At 39.1% G+C, this 20869-nt stretch overlaps 3 protein-coding genes and 2 long non-coding RNA genes across 6 annotated transcripts; 2 read left to right on the plus strand and 3 right to left on the minus strand.

Moving 5' to 3' along the window:
• Positions 1–269: 269 nt before the first annotated feature.
• LOC126588768 (uncharacterized) lies at positions 270–2288 on the minus strand. Its single transcript, XR_007611601.1, has 4 exons — positions 2114–2288; positions 1935–2021; positions 1368–1429; positions 270–630 (listed from the first exon to the last, which is right to left on the minus strand). It is a non-coding gene; the product is annotated as an uncharacterized LOC126588768 (long non-coding RNA).
• A 3098-nt stretch (positions 2289–5386) lies between these two features.
• Positions 5387–7819, plus strand: LOC126588763 (probable indole-3-acetic acid-amido synthetase GH3.6). Its single transcript, XM_050253862.1, has 3 exons — positions 5387–5779; positions 5898–6005; positions 6183–7819. The coding sequence occupies exons 1-3, from the start codon at positions 5490–5492 to the stop codon at positions 7510–7512; spliced, it is 1728 nt and encodes a 575-aa protein (XP_050109819.1). The 5' UTR covers positions 5387–5489; the 3' UTR covers positions 7513–7819.
• Positions 7768–11087, minus strand: LOC126588764 (sugar transporter ERD6-like 7). Its single transcript, XM_050253864.1, has 18 exons — positions 10908–11087; positions 10736–10798; positions 10398–10487; positions 10241–10300; positions 10081–10146; positions 9898–9963; positions 9753–9828; positions 9602–9666; positions 9419–9511; positions 9231–9311; positions 9066–9150; positions 8926–8969; positions 8780–8842; positions 8627–8686; positions 8496–8549; positions 8329–8388; positions 8124–8238; positions 7768–7976 (listed from the first exon to the last, which is right to left on the minus strand). Exons 1-18 carry the CDS (start codon positions 11085–11087, stop codon positions 7861–7863), a joined length of 1437 nt encoding a protein of 478 aa, XP_050109821.1. The 3' UTR covers positions 7768–7860.
• On the plus strand, positions 9864–11449 carry LOC126588767 (uncharacterized). The gene is made up of 3 exons (XR_007611600.1): positions 9864–9959; positions 10063–10509; positions 10774–11449. It is a non-coding gene; the product is annotated as an uncharacterized LOC126588767 (long non-coding RNA).
• A 900-nt stretch (positions 11450–12349) lies between these two features.
• Positions 12350–19828, minus strand: LOC126588766 (sugar transporter ERD6-like 7). 2 transcript variants are annotated; one of them, XM_050253868.1, is made up of 19 exons: positions 19802–19828; positions 19506–19629; positions 19337–19399; positions 19067–19156; positions 18904–18963; positions 14771–14836; positions 14610–14675; positions 14443–14518; positions 14295–14359; positions 14108–14200; positions 13950–14030; positions 13776–13860; positions 13546–13589; positions 13400–13462; positions 13253–13312; positions 13108–13161; positions 12938–12997; positions 12737–12851; positions 12350–12634 (listed from the first exon to the last, which is right to left on the minus strand). In XM_050253868.1, exons 2-19 carry the CDS (start codon positions 19620–19622, stop codon positions 12519–12521), a joined length of 1374 nt encoding a protein of 457 aa, XP_050109825.1. In that variant the 5' UTR covers positions 19623–19629; positions 19802–19828; the 3' UTR covers positions 12350–12518. The 2 variants fall into 2 exon arrangements, with proteins under 2 accessions (XP_050109825.1, XP_050109826.1); XM_050253869.1 differs by lacking the exons at positions 19067–19156; positions 19337–19399; positions 19506–19629; positions 19802–19828 and adding an exon at positions 19008–19044 and having other exon boundaries at positions 18904–18929.
• Positions 19829–20869: the final 1041 nt, after the last annotated feature.

The following is a 20869-nucleotide window of genomic DNA, read 5'->3' on the forward strand; positions in this document are numbered from 1 at the left end:
ATTGGTTCTCCACCGCGAAATCAATAGCCCTTTGTCGCTCCTAACTTTGGTCATAGTGAATCTCAGCCGTCTATTTCCATTCAGCGTGGACAACAATGGTGGGAAATCCTTCATCCTTCTCCTAACTCCTTCGAGAGCTGCCATTATCACAACATTAATTGTGTACAATATTAACATGAATAACTAGAGATTGAAACTTGAACAAATGCAATGTCTTAAAAGACAACATTTCATCCCTACTTGTCAAGGACGAAGCTATTAAGGGCCTAGAGAGGCATCCGCCCCCACTCAAAAAAAAAAAAAAAAAAAAATTGTGTACTTTTGTATTCCAATTCTCAAGCCCCGTTAAACTACAAATTGCATTTCAATTCCAATGTTAGCCTAATTAAAATAAAAAATGGGTAAACAATTAAAATAGTTCATCGTTTTGCATTCTCGACCTGAAATGTCCACCTGGACTCTGAATCGAGCTGTGTTGGCCGTGAGTGGGATTGAACCCAATTCACACGTAATGTCAGAGCATAAGTAAAGTACAATAGAAGTACATTAAGAATTATACCATAGAAGGTAGTCACCTATACCAAGATTTACCAGGAGTCCTCGTAGACACGAAAGCTCAGCTACTAAAACCTGGATGGGCGAAAAACAAGGGTGAGTGGGCCTAAAAATAAATCTTTATAAAACCTTTTTGAAAATGTAATAACCCATTGCCGTAAAACAAGTATAGTTTCCAACACATAACATACGACAATATTTCATAAATAACCCATAGCGTACGACAACCATAATAACTCACATAAACGAATATCAAAACGGGTGCTCATCGACATATGCTGACACATGAATTCATGCAGAGGTATTCTGGCATGAACATGACTGGGTGTAATAATAATTTACGCTCTAGTACTACAATTACATAAAGACTAGCGCTATGCGTGTCACATACTAGTCCTAATTACCTATAGCAATCTAGGACATGACTAGCACCTACAATGGATCCAAAGTAAGCGTACGGTGCGATGTCAACATACAAGTGAAGACTGGCCCAGACAAGTACTAACACCAGTGTAGCACACGATGAGCATATAACGTAAATATGATCATGCCACAATAATTCAACAATTATAGTCAATATAATACTATTTATGAGCTGTAAATATATTTAAGGCATTCCCCATAGTCCGCTTACCTGTGCATCCCGTATGATTAATGATAATTTCCCAACAATACGACGTTTCCTTATAACCGTTACTTTAATTATGGCAATCACATAGAAAATTCATTAATATATATATATAATATACGTGTGTGTGTGTGTGTGGAAACTAACAAATATATATACTATATAAAAAAAAAGACCCACTCACAGATACTTTTGAAGTTGCAGCCGTTCGAACGAGTAAATAAGGATCGCCGATGTTAAACGTACCTAAGCATAATAATGGGACTCATTAGTAAAACTCAAATAAAATGATTAAATTTGGGAAACATAGTGCAAATTTGGAATCAGGGCGTTGAAATTCGTTAAGAGGGGTCCAAAACTTGGGAATTTCACTAAATGAATATCAAAAAGGGGCTCACGAAATTAGATTAGGAGAGTTTCCGAGAAAACTTCGAAAAAGTCAATAGAAGATATTCCAAAGAATATGCCAAGAAATATTCCAGAAAATATTCCTGGAATATTCCATTTGGTAAGTGGGCCGGGCCAGATCCCAGGTTCGGATTCGGATCTGGGCCGCAAATCTTCCTTTTTTTTCTTTGGTCGGGTTGACCTGTTGGGCTTGCAGGTCGGCCGGACCCAACAAAGGAGAAAGGTCGAAATTGGAAAATTTGGCCGGGAAACTTCCCCGGCTCTATTTAGCTTCAAATATCAACTAAAACTAGCAACCCAATATATCAAGTTGAAGCCCAAGAAATAAGGAATCAAAATATACCATTGGGTTCCTCGACCGTGGCTAGAGTTGGTCGGAAAATGGCTTGAAAATCGTCGAAAAATTGGAGAATCATTTTCTCTGAGGTCTCTGCGTTCCAAAAGTCACCAAACTTCTCAAAACTACTCGAAATGTACACCAAAACATGATCTACTAGGTTTTAAAGGGTTTTCAAACGTTACCTTCACTAGAATTTACGAGATTTTCATTGGGAAACTAAAATTCCTCACCAGAGCTCCTTGGCTCAACGACAACAACTAGGTTCTCAGAATGGCTACCTAGACATGGTGCTTGTGGCGGCTTTTCGCTTGTGGTGTTTGAAAATGAAAAGGGTTGGTGGTCTGGGTGGTTCACTGGAGGAAGAGTGGCGGTGGGCATTGTTGTTGTTTCTATTGGGGAAAAAGCTACTGGAGAGGTGAGAGAGAGAAAGCTGATAGAGATGAGAGATTAGAAAGAGACTGACAATTTGGAGAGAGGGACACATGGCAAGAGGAAAGTGGAGAGTCGTGAGGTGCGGGCCCACATGACAAAAATAAATTAATATAATATTTAAAACATTCAATCAGAAAATATTAAAATAATAATATAATAATTATGAAAAAAATTAAAATAGTAATTTTGGCAAAAGTATTTTCAGATTTGTAGTTTCATAAAATCTTCGCCGTCATTCCGAATTCGATTCCGCTTGCACCTATGCATTCATACCGTCGAGTACTTCGAGAATACGGTAAAATAATAGCTCGTACGCATAAAGAAAAGACGTTCAACGAAAGTCAACAATCTCGCCTCAAAGGGCATTTTCGTCAACTCACTCCTTTAAAATTAATAAAATCGTAAAATAAGGGACGAGTTGTTACACCCAATGCCCTACTAAACATGAATACGAGTCGAGGGATATTGTAATATGTTCTATGAAAAAAACTTTATGGATTATTATATAAGTGTTTTATTTAGTAAATTCTTGTGTTTTTTAATTGTAACTTTGTTGTTTGAGGATGCGCCCATTTTTACAAATTTCTAGCTTCGTCCCTGCTACTTGTGGTTGTAGTTTGGTAGGCATCTGTCTCCCAGAATTCAACAATCTATAAATCCGAAGTCAAAGGACCGTCATTTTCGGACTCTGACGAACTTTATATATTTCGTATTTTCAAGACACGACTTGAAATTGAACAACAAAGAACGAGAGAAACATAGTGGGAAAACCTATTTCTCAAGAGTAAGAATTAATTCTAATTTTCTACACTAAATGTCAATGGTTTTATGAGACCCAGGTATTGCGTATTAAAAAAATGTGACTTTTCATAACTAAGTAGACATCATTTGACTAATGGTATACAACGCTTTCTTTCAGTGGAAAAGATACGTGTACCTGTTGAATTAATTGGAAACTCCTAATTAATTGATTAAGACCACATTATTTAACTCCAATGCTTAATTTAGGCAAATTAGAGTGGATGTGTACTCCTATGAAATCAAGTTCAAATTCCCCTTCTTCGAGTTTAAGATTAGATTAAGCTAAAATATCTATATATAAAATCAAAAGAAGGCTATAAACGCAATCAAATTGTATATGACACTTGGTATACGAACCTGTTTTTCCGGCACACTGAAAATTTCTTTATCACTAATATGGGCTAATTAACAGGTGATTAATGCTGAGTTATATGAAATTTAGAAAATCAAAATTGGGTAAAAAATTCTACGTTCTTCTAATTTTCTTGACCATCTTTTTCCACCAATATCTGATCATCATCTTCTTGTTCTTGATCAGAATCAGAATTGTAAGAAAGCACAAGTTTCTTGCTCACGGTGGCTCCGTTATTAACTCCTCCGCCTGCGGCATTACTATTGGTGCTCCTCCTCCAATTATCAGCTGGAGCAGCCCTGGGGCGGCGGTCCTTGTCCATGTAAATCAAGAGCCGTCCATCGCTCATACTCACTTTCTCGACAATGAATTTAGGCCGTCCGCACCTGTTGAGCGTCGACAAGAATTGAATTGGCGCCAAATTTGGCGGGAAATCCCTCGCCGTCACCGACCTTTCTGTTTTCAACATCCCCGACGTCGTTTTCAGTGCTGATGTTGCTGAAGAAGACGACGATATTAATCTTGTTGGCAGTAAGCCGTCGTCGTCCTCCGCCGTGAAATGATCGCCGCTCTCGGAGCCTAGGATTTCCGTACTCATCTTGAAGTCGAAGTCCAACCTCCGACTGTCACAGCGGCCGCCGCCTCTGCAGCTAGCGTAGTAACGATCCTCCTTATCTTCCAGTGAATCTTGACCGTCCGTTCCCGTACCGACGATCCCATAATTTCCAATGCCACCACCCAACAACTGCCTCTGCCTGTCGGAATGTTCAAGAAAACCAACACTACGGCGATTCTTCCGACGGTCACGATCGTCGCCGTCCTCACCTGACGATCTTCCTCCTTTCTGCGGCGGTGGGTCCATTTGCAGTAGCTTTGGTTTTCTTACTGCTCTCTGTCTTCAACTTCCAAGACTTCATCCCCCAATTAATTATCTAATTAAGCAGAGCACAATTGTTAATTAAGCATTCTTGCATGCATTTCTGCTGTCAACAAACAAGGCTTATCTGACTGAGTGGTGTCGGCGAATCATTGAACGCCATTACGCTCGATTTTGCATAAAGTCACTCGGTTTAGTTTCCACTATCTTCTCTTTACATATGTATTTAATTTATAGTTTGTAATTTTTATTTACTTAACTGTATCAGTTTTAATCACTAACTATATGTATTGGATACCCTGCTGCTTCAACATCCACCAACGGCGTCGTATATTGTCTCTAGCCTTACCTCCCGCCGCAAGAACAACCACAAAGCGCCACCGCATACCGCCACGCCGTTGTCTTCGAAAGACGGCTACGCCGAATTGATGGGTTAAAATGGCCTGATAGTCCACATCATCGTAGCCTCCCTCTGTAGACTCTGTTTAGCCTCTCTGCTTCTTCCATTGTTTTGAGAAAATGGTGCAAACAGAATGGAGACCCCCCAATGAATGATCCTCTTGGGAAGTTTAGTATTGAATTGTCATGCTATTACGTATCAAAGATGATTTTGTGAATTCTTCATATTTATCGACAAAAGAATTTTGTTGCTGTTAATTTTGCTCGTTTGAGTTTGCCATGCAGTTTGGGTCCAGTTTTTCTTAACAAAAAACTATTTATCGACAAAAGAATTTTGTTGCTATTAATTTTGCTCGTTTGAGTTTGTCATGCAGTTTGGGTCCAGTTTTTCTTAACAAAAAACTCTTCCTTTTTGTCGTCTATTACTAGTTGCAGATATAACTGAAGTTTCGTCACCTCTAAATATTTTTATGTAATCTTTCTTTTTCTTTCGAGCTTATCCTCCGATGTCAATAACAAAAAAAAAAAAAATAAATAAATAAATTTTCAAATAGTAAAGATACAATTACCATTTTCCCTATATTGGCATAATTGTCTTTTGGGCGTTAATTAGTGCTCTACGTGCCACCTCCGTTGAAACCAAAGCGCGCTGTTTCTCTGTTCTTCTTCTTCCGCGCGATCGCCCCTCCCGAACGACATGACGGACGACGAGCTGCTAACCAAACTCGATGACTCCACCAGAAGCGCCGCGCTACACCAGATCGACGCCCTCCGCTCCATCCTCGACCAGAACGGCTCCGTCGCCTATCTCCAGCCTTACCTCTCTCCCCAGGATACGCCGCCGGACGCCGCCGCATTCCGTCGCTCCGTGCCGCTGTCTACCTACGACGACTACGCCGAATTCATCAATCAAATGGCCGACACTCCACATATTCATCGTCAACAGCCTCTCCTCTCAGTCGATCCACTGCTCTGCTTCTTCTACAGGTATAATATACATGTATTGATATACATATACGTACATATATGTATATAAAATCACTTTCTGCTTTGATTCTTCGTCAATCGAATGAAAAATCGATTCTTTTTATTTGGGGTTTTGAAGCTCCGGGACAAGCTCACCGAGGCCAAAGTTGATACCTTACTTCGATTCCAAACTCTCCAAAGCCGCCTCCTTTATAGCTCACCAGGGCAGTTCTGCAATTCTCAGAAGGTATAATTTTTGAAAAGAAAAAAAAATTGAATTTTACCAGTAATTTGCTCTTTTTTCTCGAATTTCTTATGACTTTTAATGATTTTTACCTGTAAATTTGTAGTTTTTTTTTTATTTTTTATTTTGTTATGATATTTGGATTTTGAGTAATGGGTTTGTCTTAAAAATTTGCACTAGGCTGTTTCCTCCGAGGCCCTCAGTGAATAAGATAATGTGGTTTATATATGCCGATAATGTGACAACTACACGAGGTGGTTTTAAGGTTATGGCTGCTTCGACATACCCTTTGCAGAGTGGCAATGCAAATTGGTCTCAGCTTAGCTTTATTTCGAGTCCCCCGGAAGTCATTCTCGGGTCGAATGTTGAGCACCAGATGTATTGCCATCTCCTTTGTGGCCTCAGGAACTGTGATTCAATCGATGCAATTCGAGCCCCTTATGCAATAGGCTTGATCAAAGTGTTTCGCCTCCTTGAGTCCAAGTGGGAGCAGATGTGTAATGACCTTGAACACGGGATCCCGAGTTTGGAGATTGCTGATGTTGCAATGAGGGATTCTGTTGTTGATGTCCTTGGTGGGCCTCAACCGGACTTGGCAAAGAGACTTCGGACAGTTTTTGAGGGGAAGAGTTGGAGTGGGATTGTGAGCAAGTTGTGGCCAAATGCTCGTTATGTTAAGTGTGTTGCTACTGGAAGTATGCAGCAGTATTATCCAAAACTTAAGCAATATGCAGGAGAGATACCTCTGTTAGGTGGAGACTACTTCGCTTCGGAATGCTGTGTGGGTATCAACTTGGATATTACGCAACCCCCTGAGAAAACTAAATTTGTTTTGCTTCCAACTGCCGCCTATTTTGAGTTTCTTCCATTCGATATGAACGAGACTAATGATGCCGGTACAGAAACGGTCGATGTTTCTGGTGTTGAGGTGGGGAAGATGTATCAAGTGGTTGTTACTACTTACAGAGGATTTTACCGGTACCATTTGGGTGATATAGTGAGAGTTGTTGGTTTTTATAATTTGTCTCCAGAAGTTGAATTTGTGATGAGAGCACCCAAAGGCCCAGGTGAGATTATAACCGAGAAGGACTTGATGTGTGCAATGCAAGGTTTCCAGCTTATGCTTGAAAATGCAATGGCAATGGAGATTACTGAGTTTGCAAGTTTTTTAGATACTGAGTTGAGCCCAAAACAGTTGAAGGTATTTGCAGAAGTTGGAGAGGGATGCATGTTGTTTACACAGGAGAAGATAGAGGACTCGCTTGTAGTTCTTAGGAGGTGTTGTTCCTCCATCGAGGATGGTTTGGGAAGCATTTACAAGGTGCAGAGAGATAGAGGTGAAGCAGGCCCTTTGCTGTTATATGTTGTAAAGTCCGGTAGCTTTAACAGACTATCACAGGTAGCCATCCGGAATGGAGCACCAGCTAGTCAATATAAACCACCCAAGATCATAAGAAATAGTGAAATTGTTCGGTTGCTTGAAGAATCTTCTCTTATTACGATTACCTGAATTATTCATTGGGAAAATAATACAACATTTACTCTTGGCAGGATGAGTTCTGTTGCTGTCAGATATGTCATGTTGGATCCCAAATTACAGACATAGTGTACCATCATTGTTGTAAAACGAATCTTGTAATATTTGTTCGATAACCAGGATGTCTGCTAGTCTGTTTATATTCTGGTTCTTGTTACTTTACTGCTCTTGCGTGGTAAATAAAAGCATTATATATATATATATATATATATATTACAACAAATGTAGTTCTATCATGAATCAATTTAATTATCTAAATAAAGCAGTCCATTTTCAATGAGGATTTTGGACAACGGTTGCTCTTCATTTCTTTGGTTCCTTTTAATTGTTAATTTCTCCTTGGATTTGTTCCAGGGTTTTTCCCTTTGTTTCAGGTACAAGAGCAATCACGAACAACACAGCGAGAACGTTGACCACTGCATACAGAATGAAGGTACCTGAAAATCACGCACAAGTAAGTTAACAACTTGCTTTATAACTTTCATTAGTAACTACCATGTACATTTAGATAGCTTTATAAGTTTACTCTACCGAATATTACTCCTTCCAATGTAATTAGAATGGAAAGTGTTGATTTTATTTACCATATGAGTTCCAACTCATAAGAAAGTTGAAAGTGTAGGAACACAACCATGCACCAACCCAGTTCACCAACGTTGTTAAGCTTCCGGCCTGTCCTTTAATGTTTATAGGGAATATCTGTAGAGGATAGAATTTTTCTTTAGATTGGTGACTTGATCAAGACAACGATTGATGGAGAAATGAGTAAATCTTGCAAATCTTATATACCTCCGACATTATAACCCACGGAACTGCTCCCATTCCTATCGAAAAAGATCCTATAAAGATCTGAATTCAGAAACTAACTGTTAGTTAAAGAATGTAAGGAGAAGAAAATACACGAAAAAGATAGTTTTCAAACTGATCTGCATGGATGAATTAAAGGAGTTACTTACCAATATGCCTGCTACAGCAAATATGGGAGCTGCGTCGAGTACCAATTCATGAACCTGGTTAACAAAGAGCTCTCTTGTCATCGTTTAGATAAAGCTAAACACCAAGATTAGGGTCAATGTTCGAGGATTACCTTCAGAAAGAATGAAATGGCAACAAGGACACAGCCAAGTATCAACCCTGATGCAGAAGCCTAGAGTAAATTGGGAAAAAGTTAAAACTTCCGCATATGAATAGGAATCTGTCTCATAAAATTCTCAAGAACTAAAACTGTGCTCTAACTTACCAAAATTAGAGGCTTTCTTCCCGCTTTATCCATCACGGCTGCACCAAGGCCAGTTACGACAACCTGTAGATCAGAACCAGATCAAGATGCTTATAACTGAGAGAAATTGAAATATTCCAAGAGTTGTCACAGTATGTATGTAGAACCTGAAGAATGGCGTAGGTTATAGTTCCGATGTCTGGAGAAAATCCTGATGTAGAAAACAATATCTTTCTTAAGTGAGTCAGTTTGCACTCTGGAAAATGAAAAAGATACAGACAGGTATATTGAAATTGTATATATATACCTGCTTGCTCAAATATATCACTGACATAGAAACAGACCCCGTTGATTCCCCCCAATTGTTGACAGACCATCAACCCGACTGCAATCTGAAACAAATCAAGCAATTTGGCTTCAGGGAAAGAACAATAAAATTGACTGTACACATGGTGTAGGGAGAAGTTCTTACAATGACCGAGCGCAAGTATCTCGTTTGAAACAAATCGAGCAATTTGGATTGAGGGAGCCGATCAAGAGTTGCGATATACTCCTGCCAATGTATTACACAGTATTACTTTAAATATATGATCTTCGAAATGCTCAAACATATTGTCATTATGGTCAAGGAGATGGAGAGCAGGTATTAAAAATAAGAACCTGGATTTCTGCTGCTTCATCAGATATGTCAGCGTCTTTGCCGCGAAGTTTCTGCAGAGCTAATTCAAACTCTTTCCGGCGTCCTGTCTTTGCCTGCATCCATGATGAATTTGTAATGTATGTCTTCTTTTTATTGAATGTTGCCATCAGATAAACAGAAAATGCAAAAGAGTACTTTCTTACCAACCATCTTGGAGACTCGGGAATGAAAAAGAGACCGAAAATGATCACAGCACAGGGAACAATTCCTGCAATCATCGCACAGGTGAGTACTCACTTAATTACATATCATAGGGTGTTCTAACTAAAAGCACATTTTGTCTCAGAAATTCACCAATTAGTGCTAAAGCCCGCCAATGCACTACCACCCCGATAATGAAGGAAACGGACACTCCAGAAACGATCATTAACTATAAAATGTGCATAAGGCAACGTTAGTTATGGTCCAAAATGGAATTCATTTCTCATTACATGTTTACCTGATTTACAGCAGTTAGTCTTCCTCGAAGATTTTTTGGCGCAATCTCAGCTACGAAAACAGGTACCTTATTACAATCCACCCATTATTCCATCAGACTATGTCGATAACATGTGTTGAATCTTTAAATAGTTATAGTTTGGTGTCACAAAATACTCAAATGCAGAAGAGGGTGATGACTCACAATGTACGAAAATGCTCCACTTCCGTACCCAGTTGCCACTCTTCCGACATCCAGAGACACAGCCCCCTTCAACAGAAAATGATGAAGAACGCGAATAAGGTCAAATATTTACTGAGAAGGTAAAATCACAGAGAAATTCCAGCATAAAATTAGTACGAACCTTGGAGAAGTAAATAGCAAGCCAGCCTGCAACACAGAAAACGCAGGACATTCTCAATGCCTGCACACAATTTTACAGTATTGATACTGTTAGACAGCGAATATCGGTGAACCAAATTAGGTGATGTCTATATGTGACATAATTTTCGAACTCATACCCCTTTTCGACCAAGAAAATCAGTGATCGGCCCGATTGTGATAGCACCTATCATTGCACCAAATGTCAAAATGGAGCCAAACATTGAATACTGCATACAGATGCACAAGAAGGTAAGATTTTCAGTTTTCAAATCCATAAATTATGATGCAGAATGTTTACATCTTTTCTTGAATCGAAAACTTCTCCCTATGGTTACTGGTAGCGCCTCAGAGATCGAAAGCAATGGCTCAACAGCCATGAATCTGATTGAAACTGCCAGTCTGCCACAATGCATATTTTCATTCATTCACTACATTAACATGCATGCATTTTGTGTAATCCTAATCACCTTCATACCTCTGCTAATGACAAACCGAGATCTTTCATGATGCCAGACTGAGTAGGCGACGAGTAACCAACCTGGAAGAAGTCATACGGAGAGTGTCAGAACCAAAAATACCAAAACAACTCGCCTGTCCAGAGATCGCTGCTGTAGCAACGAAAAGCTGAATAAATCCTAAGCACTTACGCCGCAACCAAATTCATAAGAGCCGCAGACTGCTACAAATGTGCTGAGGTAAACCATCCATTGATCGCCTTTGGCGCTTCCATGACCTGATCCATCTCCATCAGCCGCTTGCACTGCCCTCACCAGCGGCTCTCTCATCTCCTCCCATGCAGCATTCTTTGATAGATCTTCAATGGCCATGCCTGCCCGATTATATGACTCTCTGGTACGTTTATGAATCTTTACAAATGTCAAAAGGAAGGAAGATTCAAACCGAGATCAGAAGGGATGTAAAAAACTTCTAAATTTTCGACGTAAGAATCATTTTCGAGCTTCTAAGTTTGATCTAAACTGCCTCTTTGATGGCATTGTTTCTGTTTCTGTTTAATACGTTTGAACAAAGGAGCTGAAAAGTAGGCAATTCTGGTGCTCAATTAGTTAAAAACTTGACTTGCTCAAAAGATTGCTGCAAATTGTGTATTTGCTGACAAGGCAGTGCATCCCAGCACTAATCCTTTTAATAAAACGACGATAATAATAATAATAATCTTTATCGTTTTGAATTTGTTTGCATGCAAATAATTAAGGAGACATGTTTCCTCTTCCAGATAAGCATGGCAGAGTTGGATAATGTTAAAAACAGTTGGTTTCTTCATTGTTTTCGAAGGTGGAACACGGAGTTAAAAAACGCTAGGCGCTAGTCAGTCGGAGGCAGAGGTCTAGGGCCTCGGTATCTACGTGAGTACTAGGCGGTTTTTTTAAGTTTTGATTAAATTTATTATGTAATACTTTTTGGATACATAAATTATAAAATAAAATGATATATAGTCTATAAGGTATCAGAACATATTGGAAACATGGGGCTCTTAAAATTTAATGAGTGCTCATCCAAGTATTCAATAAGTGTCCTAAAATTTATTGAAAAACTAAAATGCAAAATAAAAGTTATCTATTTTATATCTAAATGAGAATCACTACTTAGGCGGGTTTAGGTGAATTAGGCGGGCGCCTAGCCAGGTGTGGGCGTCTTTTCTTATTCAAATGCCTAAGAATAAATCAAGGAGGTGGCCAGTCGCCTACTTAGTGTCTAGGCAGGGCCTAGGTAGCATTAGGCAGAAATTTTAGAACACACTTAATATTATTGTTCTATTCAAATTGAAAATATCAACATGTCGTTCACTTTTCTTTTAAAAGTTAAAACACTAACAACATGCAAAAAAGACCCCAATCCAAGAGAAAATAACATGGATGTCGCACGTTTAAGTTTCTCACATGATTGGATGTGATTGGTTTAAGATATTGTAGGTAAGTTCTGCATTAGCGCAAATAAGCCATTTCCTTTTCCTCCTTTTTCCCACAGGTGAAAATTAATTTTCTGGTCTATTAATGGTTAAACAAAAGGCAAAAATGAAGCAAATAAATAATAAAATATCAAACATTTCTTGCAACAAAAGAAAACCTAATTGTGTCGCGAATTGGTTTTATTATCTGGGAAAATAGCAGCAAAATATTCTTCTGGTTTTCAAAGATTTCATCTGCCAAGTTTCTGCATTCATTTGTCTAAATTTTCACGCAGAATTACTGCAGTAAACAAATGCTCCTCATTTCTTTTCGTTTTCTTCCTTTTGTTCTCTACTTGTTAATGGCTCCTTGAATCTGTTCCAGGGTTTTCCCTTTCGTTTCAGGTACCATCGAAACCACGAAAGCTATGGCCAGTGCGTTGATTGCGGCATACAAAACGAAGGTGCCTGAAAATCGCGGGCACGTAAGTTATCAGATCTTATAACTTTTGGAGATTTATAAGTATTAGTCTTTAGTTCTTGTGTAACAAGAAAGGAAAATGTAGTTACCGTAGGAGCTCCAACTCATAAGATAGTTGAAAGTGTAGGAACACAACCATGCGCCGAACCAGTTCACCAGTGTTGCTACGCTTCCGGCCTGCCCTTTAATGTTTATCGGGAATATCTGCAGCGACAGGAAATTTGTTTAGATTAGCAGGATGAGCGGTAATTAATGGATAGATTTGTGAAAATCTTAGTAGTTATGTATACCTCAGACATAATGACCCAAGGAACTGCTCCCATTCCTATCGCAAAGGATCCTATATAGACCTGAATCCGGAAACTAGTTGTTAAAGAATGCAATTACAATAAACGACAACCCGATGTCAAAGGAGACTGATCTGTGTGGATGATGTATTTCAACGAGGCTAAAGATTTACCAGAATGCCGGTTACAGCAAGTATGGGAGATGCCTTGTGTGCCAAGTCATGAACCTGGTTCACAAAGCGCAGTCTTTGTCAGGTTATTTTCGGATAAATCTAGAGCATGCTATGGCAGGGTCAACCAATGAAGGTTGAGGATTACCTTGAGAAAGAATGAAATGGCAGTCAGGAGAGATCCGAGTACCAAGCCTGATGCAGAGAGCTAGAGAGATAAAAATTAAAACATATTGGATAGGAAAAGGAATCTGTCTCAGAAAATTCGCGGAACTAAAATCACGCACTGGCTTACCACAATTAGAGGCCTTCTTCCGGCTTTATCCATCACGGATGCACCAATACCAGTAACCACAACCTGTAAAACAGAACCACTTCAAGACAGTTCTTACGGACAGAAATTAAAAGATTCCGAATGCTGTCACAGTAGGAATTGAGAACCTGAAGAACAGCAAAGGATATAGTCCCAACGCTGGATGAGAATCCTGACCAATAACATCAAGATTTCAATTGTAGAACAAGATTATTTGCTTAAGTAAATGATTCAATTTGCACTCATGGAGATAATAACAGACTGAACGTAAGTTGAGTGTTATAGACTGAAAACATATAAAGTAGTAGTAGAAGTGTCAGAATGCAAAGATGTACTGTCGAAAGTATGGCCTTTTTACCTGCTTGCTCAAAAATATCACTGACATAGAAACCAACCCCGTTAATTCCCCCTAATTGTTGGCAGACCATCAGCCCGATGCCAATCTGATCAAACAAAAAACAACCAAATGGAAGGTGAACTCAAACGCAAGGAAAGATAGAAATGACTATAGAAATGGAAGAGAGAAGCTTACAACGACTGAGCGCAAGTATCTCGTTTGAAACAAATCCAGCAACTTCGCTTTAGGGAGTCGTTCAAGAGTTGCTATGTAATCCTGTCAAGGAATTTCTTAACATAAACGATCTTACGGATGCTCTTAAGATTCTGTCATGTAGGTTAGGAGATGAGAACCTGGATTTCTGCTGCTTCGTGAGAGATGTCAGCGTCTTTGCCACGAAGTTTCTGCAGTGCAGCCTCGAAATCTTTATGGCGTCCTGTCTTTGCCTGCATTGATCGTGAAGTCATATTCCATGTCTTCATTTCGTTGAATTTTACCTCTGAATGATTAGTAAAAAGTAAAATAAAAGTAGTTTCTTACCAACCATCGTGGAGACTCGGGAATGAAAAAAAGACCGAAAATAGTCACAGCACACGGCACAATTCCTGAAATCACAACACAAATGAGCCCTCTACTAATGTGTTAGATAACGTGGAGTTTAAAGAATACAGTTGTCTAAGTAATTCACCGATTAATGCTAATGCCCTCCAACTTACTACTACCCCGATTATGAAGGAAACAGAGCTTCCAACACAGATCATTAACTGAAAAAAAATGAATAAGAGAAGTTAGATATGAATAATCGGTATTGTTGCTCGTTAGCTTGAAGTATTGCATTTCTTGTTACATGTTTACCTGATTTGCAGCAGTTAGTCTTCCTCGAAGATTTTTGGGTGCGATTTCAGCTATGAAAACAGGTACCTTTAACATGTTTTGAAATATCATCTATAAGGTACTTATATGTAATTTTTCTGTCTCAGAAAATACTCAAGCTATAGAGGAGGGTAATAGCTCACGAAGTACGAAAAGGCTCCCATTCCGTATCCACTTGCCGTTCTCCCAATGTCCAGAGACAAAACCCCCTTCAAAAGCAATAAGATGAAAAGCATAAATTATGGCCAAATCTTCGAGTAAAATATTCGTTTATTGGGTAGAAGTGTTGGAGAGTTGACCTTTGTAATTAGCTTAGTTACTTGTTTGGGTCCTTGTAATCAGGATGTAACTAGGATAGATATTATTTGGTGTTTCTTTCCTTGTAAATCAATTTTGTACAATATATATTTCCCTCCTTGGTGAGAAGAATAACATTAGAAAATTAAACCCCAAAATAAGCCCTAATTAGCATGGTATCAGAGCAGAGATCCTAGGATTTTTGCTCTGCCCCTTGCCTCAAGCAAACTCGGCCCTCCCATGGAGAACCTACCACCACTCCATGATGGAAACAATTTCATCCTAACCGATCATACCCCTATACTAAACAGTACAATCCTAAACACTACTACCCTAACTGACCCTACCATGAATCCTCCTGTTTCGAGTTCGAAGTCCTCAGGTAATTGTGGTTATGCTTTTAATATGAATAATTGTGATATTTAGTCTGGTTAGATCATTGACTCCGGTGCCACAGACCATATGACCTATAACCCTACTGATTTAGCTTGTGATATTGTTCCACTTTGACGAAATATTACTAATGAATAATGATAATGGTGTCACCTCACCAGTAACTAGCAATGGCACTATACACCTCACGCCTACCCTCTCTTTGCCACATACACTACTTGTACCTTCACTAAAGCATAAATTGATGTCTCCTGGCCAAGCTACTGAGCAATTGAACTATTGTGTACTATTGTATCCAAACTTTTGTCTTATTCAGGATATTCTCATGAAAGAGATAATTGGTTGTGGTACTAAGAGGGGGGATCTCTATTTTGTGGACGATGTCAGTACAAGACGGGTCAATCTCGTCCAAGGAGTTGTTGATCACAAACGGTGTCAGATATGGTTATGGCATCGCCGTTTGGGTCATCCGTCTTTCAGTTATTTACAGCATATGTTTCCGGATTTATTTGTTGGTTGTTTGGTTTCAAACTTTAAATCTGACAATTGCATACTTGCCAAGAGTCACCGTGTTTCTTATCCGTTGAATTCTAATAAAAGTGTTATTCCTTTTGGTCTTGTTCATTCGGATGTTTGGGGACCATCTCCGATTACTACTTCATTTGGTATTAGGTGGTTTGTAACGTTCATAGATGATTGCACATGGATGACATGGTTATACCTTCTTAAGCATAAAAGTGATGTGTTTCTGGCATTTAAGACATTCCACACCATGGTTCAGACACAGTTTTCTACTAAAATCCGGATTTTGCGTTCTGATAATGGTGGTGAATATGTTAATAATGATTTTACACATTATTTAACTAATCACAGAATACTCCACGAGACTACTTGTCCTCAGACTCCTCAACAGAATGGGGTGGCTGAGCGCAAAAATTGTCATCTATTAGAAACGGCTCGATCGCTATTGATTGGGGCGGATGTTCCCCACTCCTCTTGGGATATTGCTCTTCAGACTGCCACTTACCTTATCAACCGCATGTCATCCAAAATATTGAATTTTCTTACACATTTGCAAGTTCTTGCTACATTCGTGCTTTTACCATCCGTTTTGGTGCTCCCACCATGAGTTTTTGGATGTGTTGCCTTTGTTCATCTACATAAAAATCAACGAACAAAACTTGACCCATGTGCTCTCCATTGTGTTTTCATGGGGTATGGACTACATCAGAAAGGGTACCATTGCTACCACCCTCCTTCATGTCGGATGTATACTACCATGGATGTTACTTTTTCTGAGTCTAAGATGTATTACTCTCCGGCTTCTTCTAACCCTCATCTTCAGGGAGAGACACTACATGACGAGCAGGTTTGGACCATGGCTGCTACCACTGATCTTCTGCTGCCACTATTAACCGAGCCCGTAGTGGCTGCGTTGCCAGCCCAACCAATAGAAGCAGCATTGCTGCTCACAGAACCAGCGGCAGGCACGGCAGTGCCGTCCTCACCCACGACAACAGTGATGCCACTTGTCGATCTTGAGACTTTTACTGATACTACTCCCCCTCGTCTCAAAATATAGTACCGCCAGATGACCATACTCCAGAGAATATTCCTGAGGTAAAATCTACTATCCCTATTGATGTATCTGATGTTCCGAATTATCAGTTACCTTTCAAGCACAACAGGGGAAAGCCACCCAATCGATATTAATCGAAAACAACGAAAGACTTTAAATATCCCATTGCCAACTATGTGTCATCACATAAATTATCAGAACCCAGCAAAGCTTTTGTACAACAAATATCCAATGATAGCACACCAAGTTCATTGAAGGAGGCATTATTTGATGATCGATGGACCAAGGCAATGGAGGAAGAAATGGATGCACTTCAGAAAAATCAAACATGGGATTTAGTTTTGCTACCCCGTGGAAAGAAGAGAGTGGGATGTCGATGAGTGTACACCATCAAGTACAAAGCTGATGGGTCAATTGAACAATACAAAGCACGATTGGTGGCCAAGGGATACACTCAGACGTATGGTGTTGATTATACAGAAACATTTGCTCTGGTAGCAAAGATTAATACGGTAAAAGTGTTACTTTCATTGACGGCTAACTTAGATTAGCCATTATAGCAATTTGATGTGAAAAATGCTTTCTTACATGGTAATCTTAAAGAAGAAGTGTATATGGATATTCCACTTGGTTATGCATCGGTTTCACAACCCGGAATGGTGTGTAAGTTGAATAAGGCATTGTATGGATTGAAACAATCACCTTGGGCATGGTTTGGTAGGTTCTGGACGACTATGAGGAAGTATGGGTTCAGGCAGAGCAATTCCGATCATACACTTTTCTTGAAACGTCAAATGGGTAAATTGACGGCACTTATTATTTATGCGAATGATATGATTGTTATGGGTGATGATAAAGAGGAAATCTCAAGCCTAAAAGATTACTTAGCAACTGAGTTCGAGATGAAAGATCTTGGTGGATTGAAATATTTCTTGGGTATAGAAGTAGCTCGATCTAAACAAGGTATATTTCTATCTCAAACAAAATATGTTCTTGACATGTTAGTTGAAACCGGAATACTTGATTGTAAACCCGGTTGACAACCCTATAGTCCAAAACCACAATCTTGCCTTGCACCCTGATCAAGTTCCCACTAACCGAGATCGTTATCAAAGGTTAGTTGGGAGGTTAATATATTTATCTCATACCAGGCTTGATATTGCATATGCAGTAAGTGTTGTTAGTCAATTTATGCATTCCCCGAGTGATACGCATATAGGTGCGGTTGAATGCATTCTACGATACCTAAAGTCCACCCCGGGTAGAGGCATCATGTTTTCTAAGAATGGTCATTGCCGGATAACAGGTTATACCAATGCAGATTGGGCAGGGAATATTACTGATTGACGGTCCACACCGGGTTACTTTACATTTGTGGGGGGAAATTTAGTGACTTGGCAGAGTAAGAAACAAAAAGTGATTGATTTATCAAGTGCAGAGGCGGAATACAGAGGTATGGCAAAAGGAGTATGTGAATTATTATGGCTTCAGAGGTTACTCGAAGAACTCGGGTGTCCTTCAATGTCGGCTTCGAATTTGTTTTGTGATAATAAAGCAGCGATTAATATCTCACGCAACCCAATCCAGCATGATCGCACGAAACATGTGGAAGTTGATAGACACTTCATTAAGGAGAAGTTGGATGGGAATATTATTCAATTCCCGTTTGTAAAGTTAGAGGATCAATTAGCAGACATCTTAACTAAAGTTGTTGCCAGTCAAGCGTTCTACAACTCTCTCGTCAAGTTGGGTATGAACCACATTTATGCACCAACTTAAGGGGGAGTGTTGGAGAGTTGACCTTTGTAATTAGCTTAGTTACCTGTTTGGGTCCTTGTAATCAGGATGTAATTAGGATAGATATTATTTGGTGTTTCTTTCCTTGTAAATCAATTTTTTACAATATATATTTCCCTCCTTGGTGAGAAGAATAACATCAGAAAATTAAACTCCAAAATAAGCCCTAATTAGTAAGAAGTACTGAAAAATTTCGGGTGTAATACGAACCTTGGAGAAGTAAATAGCAAGCCAACCTGCAACACAGAAAGCAGAAGACACTCTCAAGGCCTGCATACAATTTTACAGTGAAGATTTAGTTAGATAGCAAATACCAATCGAAACAGAATTCATTTCCTGCTAAAAGTTCTGAACCCAAATCCCCAATTCGTACCCCTTTTCGACCAAGAAAATCCGCAATAGGCCCGATAGTGATGGCTCCTACCATTGCACCAATTGTCAAAATGGAGCCAACCACTGAATACTGCATACATATGTAAAGGAAGAAGAAGAAACTTCAGCATTTGAAGTTGTCAAGATTAATCTAAAGCATTAGGGAGCTGCTATTTCCGCTCCACAAAGTCATCCTGCACTCTCTCTATGTAGGTCTGCTTCACGAGCAGCGTCTAGAGACCGAAAGCAATGGCACATCAGCTATACATACCTCTGCTAATGTTAAATTAAGATCTTCCCTAATTGCAGACTGGGTAGGTGACGAATAACCGACCTGGCAGCCATAGATTTACTGTCAGAATTTACCATCCATAAAAAGCTAAAGAAGGAAAAAAACTGCAGAATAAGCACTTTTTTTTCCAAGCAGAATAAGCACTTACACAGCATCCAAATTCGTAAGAGCTACAGACAGCAACAAGTGTGCTGAGATAAACCATCCATTGATCCCCTCTTCTGCCTTCATCAGCCATGAGTGGTTCTCTTATTCCATCAGCCATGTCTGCCCTGGATTATATAAACTCGAAACGTCTCAATGAACTAGTACAAATGGCAAAGAGAAAGTGATTCAAACAGATGATTTGTGTGAGCAAGAAACTGTGAAATAATGGAAACCATGAAATTTTTATCTTCTTGGACAAAAGGGATGTGAACCTTATATGCAAAAGCATCTTTTTACCTTTTTATCTTTTTCTAAACTTATGAAATTTTGATGCTCTCCCTCTAACCGATGCTTCTTGTTTTGAAGTAATTAACAAAGCTTTAAAAGTAAGTAATTCTTGTACTCAACCATAAGCTGACAAGGCAGGAATATTATATGGGTGGTTGGTGCTATCCACACACATCTTTTTATTTTTTACACTCCTCTCAATTTTCAGCCATGGATCGAATGAATTGAATAAGATTAAAAGACAGAAATTAACAAGCAGTGTATGAGAGGTAAAAAGAAGGTGTGGATAGCACCATCCTATAGTATATGGCCAAATTTCTTTTTTGGTCCTTGTAGTTTGCTCCGAGTTCCATTTTAGTCCATGTAGTTTCGGTTCTGCCAATTGACCATGTAGTTTACCAGACTTTGCAATTCAAGGACAACTCCCTTTACATTCATTTTCTTGGCGGAGAAATTACACGACCATGTAGAATGATGTATTAAGAAGGAGATGAGAAGTGCGTAATTAACTTGAAATACTGTTAAAGTGGCATTTTCGTTGTAGTTAAGTTGTGCCATCATAAGCTCATATAATTTAATTTGTTATACTTTTCGATTATGTAAAACATGATGGTAGTCTGTCTGATGCAGCACCTACTTCCAAATGAACAGGGTGAGGCATATATAATAATTGTATATATGCAAGAGAAAGTGAATCTTCTATGTTTAGTAAGTGATTAATATTTAGAGTATTTCCAAGAGAAAGTGAATCTCGTGAACTCTTACCACAAAAAACAAAGGAAAAACTTGTCTTCCAAGATTATGGTACTCGTTGTTACGAGTGTGTGGGCGTAAACGGTGTGCAAAACGGAGTTAAAATGAATTAGAGCTCATTTGAGATGTGGTTTTAAATTACTGAAAACGCTTTTAGAAAAAATATTTTTAGGTTCCAAAGGCACAAGTGCTTCCTACAAAAATCACATAACTTGCATTTTAACTATGGAGATGCTTCTTGTAGAAAAAACTTCAAGTACTTTTCTAGAATTAACTTGCATTTTAAGTAAGAATTGGTTTAAAAAACAGCCGAGTTTTGAACCC

This window comes from Malus sylvestris, chromosome 11 (genome assembly GCF_916048215.2).
Source record: "Malus sylvestris chromosome 11, drMalSylv7.2, whole genome shotgun sequence".
Classification (NCBI taxonomy): Eukaryota; Viridiplantae; Streptophyta; class Magnoliopsida; order Rosales; family Rosaceae; genus Malus; species Malus sylvestris.